We start from the raw sequence: 10,298 nt of genomic DNA, 5'->3' as shown, positions 1-10,298 counted from the left end.
GTCCAAAACAAAGTGCTCCAACTATAGAACAATAGCTCTTCTGTCATGCTAGCAAGATATTATGATATATAATTCACTTAAACCCTACATTTGCCCAGAATAACCTCATGACCAAGCGAGCAGAGACCACCCGAGAATAAATTATAAAAAAGTTACGAGAATTTAAAGTAGAGTACATATTATGTTCTATCCACTATCAAATGGCCTTTGATCAAGTGAAATAGAATAAACTTTGGAGTATAATGACAGAGATAGGAATACCTCCTCATCTCTTCTACCTTATTGGCTATTTGTAAAAGTCTGCATAGGCCAAAATGAAAGGAAAATATAACTTGAGTGAATGATTCTGAATAAAGGATATGCATAAAGGAGACACAGCTTATTCATATCTGGGAAACTTGCAAACGCTGAAGCCGGACGAGAAGAATAAAAATAGAAATCTTGAGGATGAGTGCAGTAAGATAGCCTGGTTCAGGAAAATAAAAAACAAAAGACGGATACATCTATTGGTCAGAAGGTACCGACCCAGAACATCAATATGGAACGGCTATATTAGTATCGAACAAAATTGCGCAGTCAGTCATAGACTTCATCTCTCTAAATGATAGAGTAGCAATGTTGAAATTAAAAACAACCTATAGAAACTTAAAGGTTATTCAGGTCTATGTTCCAACAAGTGACAAATCAGAGAGAGAAATTGAAAACTTTTATAACAATATAGATGAAATATTGCGACCGACAAGAAAAGACGAAATAAAGATAATTATGGGTAACTTTAACACCAAAATTGGTTGTGGTGCCGAAGGAGACAACATAGGAGCATACGGTCTTGGTACCAGAAACAATAGGGGAGATAGACTGGTACAATTCTGCCTAAAGAACAACCTGTTATTAGCCAACATCTTCTGCAAACAAAATTCAAGAAATCACTTGGAAATCACCTGCAGACAGAAAAGATAAAGTTTTTAGAAATCAATTTGACTTCATTTTGCTCAATAAAAACTTCAAGAAGTACATAAAATCTATTAAAACCTGTCCTGGAGCTATCATTTATAGCAATCACAATCCAGTTATAATAAATTTTATACTAAAAAGGTTTCTTAAAGTTAAAAGGGAAAAAGTGTCAAAAAAATAGACATCTCACAACTGAAGAAGTCTGAAAAGAAAAATGAAATAAGTATCAAGGTTGAGAAAGAAATAGAAACGCTAGAGAGTTTGGTACAGACAGACATTGAAGTAACATGGACTGCTCTAAAAACTAAAATAACAAAGATACAAGAAGACGACATCGGGTTCACGAAAAACAACAGAAAACAAGAATGGATAACGCAAGATATCATGGACCTCATGGACGTAAGACGAAAACATAAAACAAACTTAGATATAATACAAAGGAGTCAATAAAATTATTAGAAAAAGTGCAGAGAAGCTAAAGAAAACTTGATGCCAGCCAAATGCCTAGAAATTAAACAATTTCAGAAGAAAAAATATGACACCTTTAATGTCCATAAAAAGGTGAAAGAAATGATAGGTAGACACAGAAAAAGACAAGGAACAATATTAAGAAATAATAACAAAGAGATAATTATAGGTACAGAAGACAGACTGGAGAGATGGAAAGAATACATTCACACTTTTTGACGATGATAGACGTTGTTCTCCACCATCCACGGATGATCGAATAAATGAAAAAGGTCCAAAAATAATAAAAGAAGAAGTTATTTATGCAGTAAAAGCTCAGAAGAACGGAAAAGCCATCGGTCCAGACAATATCAATGTCGAAATACTTAAATTAATTGCAGACAACGAAAGTAAAAGTCTCGACTATAAATAACAGCATTATTGCTGAACGTGCTAAATGCAAACTTGGCTGCTATTTACAAGCCAACAGAAAACTTTTATTTCCGAGGAAGAACGAGGTTCACTCAGTATATGCCTTTGAAGCCTGCTGGATCCGTGATGCAGTAAATGGTTCAAAGGAACTATTTATACAGACAAAGTAAGTAATACTCGAGGTGTCAATCGAGGAGAAAGAGTTATCAAAGAAATTGCAATAAATTTCAAAGGATCTGGTCGAAACATAATTATGAGTAGATTTTGCATGACTTCACGCCTTTAACTAAAGATTCTCTTTCGTGAAACCTCAGTATCCTTGGCACTTAAAAAAAACAATCCATACGATCCTCAAGAAATGAAAGCTTCAAAAGCAAGAGAACCCTTGCCAACTCGTTTTGGTATTCATATAAAAGTTACGATATGTTCTCGTGCCAAAGAAAAATAAAGTTACGACTTTGCTCGGCACGTCTGATGCAGTACATTCATGCAGAGATTCCAGTATAAAGTCTTAAGAAACATAGTTAATGCTCCTTGGTAAATTTGAAATGTGGACCTCCACAAGGACCTTGAGATGGAAGATGTAGATAGAAAATTCAGCTTTAAACATCGAGGTAAGGCAGGTCCTCGATAATACTGGGCTCGAAACAAGGCTGAAATAAAGAAAAACATTTGAGTTAGTGTACTGTTTTAGCTAATGTAAAATCAGAGCATAGTAATGTGTTAAATATTACCTATAGTGCATAGTTTTTAGATAAATTAAGAAGAAACCATACTGTTAAGCTCTTAGAATTACTATATCGTTTAGTAATTAAGAATTGATAATTGGTCAACTGTGACCAGATTTCAGTGGTATAAATACAGCTTAGGTGTTTAATAAAAAAAACTAGTTAATAGTCTCCTTTATATAGACTATAGTCCCATCTGATTTTTATAATTAGCCTTGTGATAACTTTTTCTTTCGTAAACATATTCTTCTAAAACTTAGTGTAACTCTGAGTTAAGTCAATTACATCAAATGGTTTTTCTAATAATTTTAAATAAACTTTAAGCTCTTCGATATTACAATTAGTGCTTCTTATATTATCGCCTTAATAATCTGATATCTAGTATTAATCGTTCTTGTTTCCATTCCTGAAGACACTTTTTGTAAATAGGTTATTCCGGCCGCTCATTTATATTTTTTATATGAACTCGTCATTAGACAATCATCATCCAAGAAGAGTTGGACGACGTCGCTAGCCGTAGGCCGAGAGCGGGCCACCAGCATTGGCCCTTAAAAGTTTTCGTTGACCGATGCGGAGGCGTTCTCGTCGCTCTCTGGATGCGATGCGAGAAGAGATCTTTCGCTGCTTCTGGTGGTTTGGGATTCGTGGTTTCGTTTCATTCTAATCATTCCTCTCGGCGGAACCGGCGCGACGGACGGTTCTATGGTCTTTTGGACATTTTAGACGGACGTGATTTTTTTTGACTTTTTCGTTTACGGATATTTGGTTTTTTTCTGTGGTTGGTGAGTGCTTTAGGGGAATTTTCTGGCATGGAATTATTTAGCAGGCGATATAACATGTAAGTTTGTGCTTTTATTTGAAAATTTTAGATATTATATACAGGGTGTACACAATTTTTTAAAAGAAACTAAAAATGTTTTTGACAAATTCTACAATGCACTAGATATATTAATTTTAACATTATATGCCACTCGCACTGACTTAACTTTGAAAGATCTTTTTATTATGAATACTTTTTGGTATACAGTCACTTCGAATTGGAATTGTGTTTCATGTCGGGTAAAAATCTAATAAATCACTAAATCTATATTAATTTTATCATCAAAATAGTGTAGGGAAATAAGCAGAAAAGATCTTGTTCTGGTACTGTGACAAATCCTGGTATCTGAAATTGGTTGCAAAGATTTTCTGCAAAGATTTCGGCGTCTTTTTTAATTATTGACAATTTAGTGGGAAAAATGCAATTTTTAGCCTTTTAACTTACTATTAAAAAATATTTAAAATAAAATGACAAATCTTAATCTTTTAACAGTATATAAAGCCTTCAAAATAGCGATTGTTAAAAGTTGTAAAAGTAATTACTTGCTTCGTAAATCAACGTAGATAATTGTTATTGCGACGAAAGTTGAATACTGTGGTCTTTAAAGAAACCCTTAAAATTTCAAATCGATCCATCAATTAGTCTAAAAGTTAAAACCTCGAATTCATTCGGAAAAATATTCCCATGAAACTTTGCATAATCCCTTTCATGAAATACCCCATAATAATCGAATAGCCCATTCGTCAAAGATTTGACCCCTAAAAAGCATACGAACAAGCTGAATTTTTTGCCGAGAATATTAATTTTGAGACCACAAAAAGTTGAAAAAAAGTTTACCACTTTTACCCCTGAGCTTTCCCCTAAATGCCCCCTCATCATCATTATCACTGGCTCGACAACCCTTTTTGGGTCTTGGCCTGTTCCAGGATTCTTCTCCATTCTGATCTGTTTCGTGCTTTTTTCCTCCAGTTTTTTATTTTTAAGGTTGTTATATCATTTTCTATTTGTACTAAGTATCTCAGCTTCGGTCTTCCTCTTGTTCTTTTTCCTACTGGCATCTGTTTGAATATTTTGTTTGGCATTTCGCCTTCTTCCATTCTTTCTACATGTCCTATCCAACGCCGCCGTCCTATTTTAATGAATGTTATAATATCCGGATCCTGGAATATTTTGTATAGTTTAGAGTTGTATCTTCTTCGCCATATTCCGTTTTCTTTTGTGCCCTTATATATGTGTCGCAAGATTTTTCTTTCGAAGGTGGCTAACAACGTTTCCTCTCTTTTAGTGAGTGTCCAGGTTTCTAAGCCATATGTGAGTAATTAGGGTTTTATATATTTGGCATTTTGTTTTTCTTGCGACGTTATCTGATCTTAGTTGCCTAATTAAGCCATGGTAACATTTATTTGCAATAAATATTCGCCTCTTCACTTCCTCCGTAACGTTATTATCAGACGTGACTAGGGATCCCAAGTATAGAAAGTTTTTTACCCCCTCTATGTTGTATTCTCCAATTGTTATATTTTGTGGCTGCCTTATTTCTGCGTTTTTACTTACCTGCATATATTTTGTTTTGGTCTGATTGATTTTAAGACCATTATTTTGTGCAGCTCGTTCTATTTGGTTGTATGCCTCTATCATTTCTCTTCTTGATCTTGCGATTATGTCAAATTCATCTGCAAATGCTAGTATTTGCACGCTTTTATTAATGATTGTTCCTCGTGTATTGACTGTTGTGTCCCTCAGTATTTTCTCGAGTACGATGTTGAACAAGATGCATGATACAGCGTCTCCCTGGCGTAGTCCCTTTTTCACATCTATTGTTTCCGTTAATTCATTTTGTATCCGGATTCTACTTTCTACTTTTAGAGATTCTTTTATCAGTTCTATTAGTTGTCTTGGTATATTAAATTCTTTCATTGCTTTTATTAATAATTCTCTGTTTATATTGTCATATGCGCTTACAAAGTCTATGAAGGGATGATGTGTGTCGATGTTATATTCACTTGTTTTTTCGAGGATCTGTCGCAGAACAAATATCTGGTCTATTGTTGACTTCTGTCTACAGAAGCCACTTTGGTATTTGTTAACTATTTTCTCAGCGTGTGGTCAAGTCTTTCATAAATGACGTTGGACATTATTTTGTATGCTGCATTCAGCAGCGTGATTCCACGGTAGTTTCTACATTCTAAGTGATTTCCTTTTTTATGTAATGGTACAATAATACCGCTATTCCACTCCGTTGGTAGCTGTTTATTCGACCATATCTTTGTTATCAATTCATGTATTGCTTTTTGTAGTGCGTCTCCTCCTTCCTTCAGTAACTCCGATGCTATTTGATCCGATCCCGGTGCTTTATTGTTCTTTAATTTGTCTACTGCTGCTCTAATCTCGGCTATTGTTGGTGGAGTATTTTCTCTGTTGTCTACTTGGTCTAATGGTATGTCAGGGTTCGTCTCTCTCCGATCTCCTTCAAACTTTTTCGTATGCCCCCTCGTAGGGGGTAAAAACGCATAAAAATCCAAGAATCTGTACGCCGTAAAAAAATATTTAAAAAAAATGTAGCTGGGATAATTTGAAATTAAAAATTTTTATTTTCACTTTTTGTGTAGAATGAACTGTTCTCCCAGAAACAACGCCTAAAGCGATCGGTGATTTGAATGTCAGTTTCGCGCGGTTAATCAATGTTAAATAAAATTTGTATCAACTCGAAGATAAAATTTGATAACTTTTGATCGGAGTGACCTACCGACAAAAATTAAAATGCGTTTTAAAGCTGAAAAGTGCACTTTTCGTTTACAATTGTATTTTGTCACAAATGAAGTCAGCTTCTATAAATCTGTTCAATAAATAAACGTTGCATGATTTTTACGTTTTTTACGATTCCTGTGAGATCAATCAAATTTATCACTTTCATTGACCGGTCGTAGTAAAATTTCCATTGTTAGCAACCAGTCTACAAAATTTAAAACTTAAAACATCAATCAGTGGTCGAACCTTTGAAAATTTGTCCTGTGTATCAAATTTTGCATTGCCCCAGCAATGAATATTCTGTATAATAAATCTGAAACGGTTTCTAGACATTGGATTAGCTACAAAGTCGTGAATAGAAACAGGGGATTTTTCCTAGTACATATCTCGCCTAGAAACACTCATATGTCCCCTATATAATAAAAATCCAATAAAACACTTAATTTTGATTGTTGTAATATCGCCTTCACGGTTATGTAAATTGGCGTACATATTTGAAAATTCAACAAGCATCTGAAGAACTGTATCATCAAAAAATAGGAAAAAAGTATCTACCGGGGAAATGATGTTTTTTGGACCTTCTATTATACTCCAACTTGAAATCTTGCTATGTATATCTCTTGGTCCAATGATAATTTTTTCGGCATTTGCTTTTCTGTGCTTTCACATTTACTGTAGGAGCTACTTGTTTTTTAGACTTTGACGTATTCTTTTTAGAGTGCGGCAAAGGGATGTCGTCTTCATCTTCATTTATATCGGATTTGGTATGGGTTTTGGAACATTTATGAGTATTTCTGCCTCTACACGTAGTTGATTGGACACAACGAAAGATGGAGAGATCAATGCTTGGAATAAGCTTAAGAAATAGAATAAGAAACGAGGAAGTTCGTAGACGAACCGGAGTGGAAGACATTATCGAACATATTACAAGGCAAAAATGGAGATGGGCAGGACATGTTGCAAGAATGAAAGACGACAGTTGGACAAAAAAATTGCTTGAGTGGAGACCACGGGCTGACAAGCGAAGTCGAGGAAGACCCCCAACGCGATGGACCGACGACCTCAAAAGAAGATAAGAAAAGTTCATTATCTGACAGATTTTCTATCTCGTCCATTAACTTACTTAAAGTCAAAGGTTTTGTCCAGTACCTACAAAAATATTGGACAATGATTAGTTTAAGGCACGCAACAAAACCAAATATATTTTTGGTAAACTTTTTTGCATTTTTTTGGGGTCCCAAAATTAATATTCTCGGCAAAATTCAGCTTGTTTATATGATTTTTAGAGGTTCAATGACATATTCTTTTCTGCCGAGAGGACTGTAATAAGATTCAAGACGCCGCCCTGGCGAAAAGTTGTTCAAATTTCTTGCCATTGTCAAGTGTTACCTTGCTGAAACGTCGTCAAAATAATAGTTTTTACCAAAACCAAAATTATTCAACGCGGAGCCAAATCCGGAAAACTACAGAAAGCACCTTTGCGAGATCAGTTCTCGAGTTTGTTTGCGATAATTTTGATGTATGGCTTTTCGTATAATTTGTTGGATATTGTTCCATGCTGCGTATTGTTTACTTATGGTTCGTTTCTCCGCTTCTTTATAATTTCTTAAAAAAAAGTTAAGTTAAACAATTTTAAGATTAAACTTACTGTTGAAGTGTTGGTATTGGTGCTGTTCAGGCACACGTTCTTCGTCACAGGTGAGGAGAAAAGTATATTTTTTGCTACCAGAACGCTTTCAGAAAAAGAGAAAAAATATTCTCAAATAGAAAAAGAGGAAGTGTCAATAATATTTTTAGTTTATTTATTGATATTCCCATGATAATTTTCGATTGTTACCTTTACTTCGATTATTACCCTATCGTCCGTAAGACATTTTTTGACAGTCTTTCTTATCGAAACTTATAACAATTTAATCTAATCTTTCTCATATTAAACACATTGCAGATGGCACTAAGGATCCCGATTTGTTCAAAGTATATAAACAACAAAAATTTGAATATAATCTTCAATTACAAAATGCTAAAAACCCAGCTTAATGTGATTTTATTACTAATTCCAATAATAAACCTAGAGACTGCTGATAAATAGTAAATTTCGAAAGAAACAATACAATATCCAGTTCGGTACAACCTGATCTACCTCGAGACGAAATAAGCCAATTTTTTACTACAATTGCAGAGAATATAATTACATCTCTTCCCACTATTAATAGAAATTATCCTTCTCCGAGCAAGTCCTTTTTTTTCGTCCGGTTGTGGAAGGAGAGGTCTCTCAAATAATAAACTCTCTTAGTAATTCTAATTGTAGGAACGTTCACCCAATTAATAGCAAAATTGTAAAAGAAACTGTTACAGGTCCAAAGAATTCAGAATAAATTATTGAAATAAAGTTTTATTATTTTAATTTTGGCTAAATAATTGTTAACAACTCCACAAGATTTTATGGAAAATTAATGCATTCCCAAGTCTTATTTGGTCTCTGAGATGATCTATTCGTTCTTTCCTTGATTTTGTACAGCCTAAAACAAAAATAAGTATACATTTAAATGAATAATAAACTTTGAATTAAAAATAAACAAACCAAAAAGCCTATTTCTTATTTTAAAGGTTAATGTCAAAAATAGCTTGATAGAATTCTTCTTCTTGTATTTTTAAATAGATCTCAATCTTATTAGTAGTACAACAACTTATTTTAAATAAATTCTTACTGGACAATGGCCGGCGCCAGATAAAAAAACTTATCTTTAATTTTTTTCTTTTCCTTTCTTTGGTGGTCTTTTGTATGAAAAAGTATTGGTTCGTGTAGAACTTACAACGCAATTTTGCGGCTTTTCTAGAGTTTTCTTGATAGTTTTCCGAAAATTTAATAGTTGTAGCAATGAGAAGCTGAGCAATTATCAACTATCGTGTGGATTTGTTTTCTAAAACTAAAAGAAACTCGATTTTATAAACTAATTTCGTATTAGAAACACTTTAAGGCCACATTTGAACAAAGGTAGGTTTTCTTTTGGAAAAAATAAATAACTACTTACGTTTTAAACTTAATAACGTTTTTTTAGGCCTTTTATTTTTACTCTGTGATTTAATCTCAAATCATTTTGATCATCTTTTCAACTTATATTTATAATCTCGTGACTCCTTAAGGGATTGGCTATCAGTTTTCCATATTAGTTAGGTTCGGATGTTATCCAATTGTCCATAAGAGAGAAAGAACCTAAAACGTCGGATTATTAAAGGAAATAATAATAATAAATATTAAGTACTCACCTGGGATCGAGTCTCCAGAAATCAAGAAGATAGACTTTCTAACAGCTAAGTGGAAATTTATTCTTAATTTTGGTAGAATCGAACATTACACTAAATTTCTCAATTTTTTTGTACCACACTGTAATTAGAACCCCACTGTAGTGGTTATAATAACTTGTTAATTAACCTTTTCACTTTATTGTTCAACTATTGATTTTAAATTGATTTAAAAAAAGAAATCTTTAATAAAGACAAAAGTAGCAATCGAAGAATATATTGATTTATTGATAATCATTCCTTTACCCATTTCCCTGAGGGCTCTCCGAAAGAGCGTTTTCAAATACCATATCAAAACTTACCAAAGAGTTTTAAAACCTTTCACTCATGTAATTCTATCAACTGTAGTATTACCAGAAGTACTAAAATACTCAAAAGTTACTATCTATCTACAAAAAAGGTGATTCCTCAAAAACTGACAATTACTGCCCAATGAGCATTGTTTCTACTTTTGAGAAAGTGATTGAAAAGGCTATCAAACAACAATTTTATTCCTATTTTGAGTCAAATAATTACTTTAGCAACTCACAATATGGATTCAGAAGTGCTCGTTCTACTATGAACGCAGTATTTAATGTTGTGAGCGAGGTGATTAAGGGACTTGAACGCGGCAATCGCATAGCAATTTCTCTTTGCCACTTGTCGAAGGCTTTTGACTGCATTTCACATGACATTTTGCTTCACAAATTAAATTACTAGGAATCAGAGGTATCACTCTTAAGCTTTTAACTTCTTATTTACCAGGCGGTAGTGTCTAAAGGTCATCTCTACAATTCGCAGATGATACAACATACGTTATATCAGGAAAAAATAATGGTGATTTAAAAATGTCTTATGAGGAAGTTTCTACTAAATCTAGCACATGG

General features: G+C 33.6%; 1 protein-coding gene across 1 annotated transcript in view; it reads left to right on the top strand.

The window, feature by feature from the left end:
• The first annotated feature begins 3,101 nt into the window (after window positions 1-3,101).
• The window catches only part of LOC140443105 (papilin-like), a 366,758-nt gene continuing 359,561 nt past the window's right edge, over window positions 3,102-10,298 (top strand). Inside the window, 1 exon segment of the mRNA XM_072534177.1 lies at window positions 3,102-3,399. Within this exon segment, the coding sequence (XP_072390278.1) occupies window positions 3,371-3,399 (29 nt within the window). The 5' untranslated portion in view covers window positions 3,102-3,370.

This window comes from Diabrotica undecimpunctata, chromosome 6 (genome assembly GCF_040954645.1).
Source record: "Diabrotica undecimpunctata isolate CICGRU chromosome 6, icDiaUnde3, whole genome shotgun sequence".
Lineage (NCBI taxonomy): Eukaryota > Metazoa > Arthropoda > Insecta > Coleoptera > Chrysomelidae > Diabrotica > Diabrotica undecimpunctata.
The sequence above is the reverse complement of the archived record's forward strand: the minus strand, read 5'-3'. Positions and strand labels throughout refer to the sequence as shown.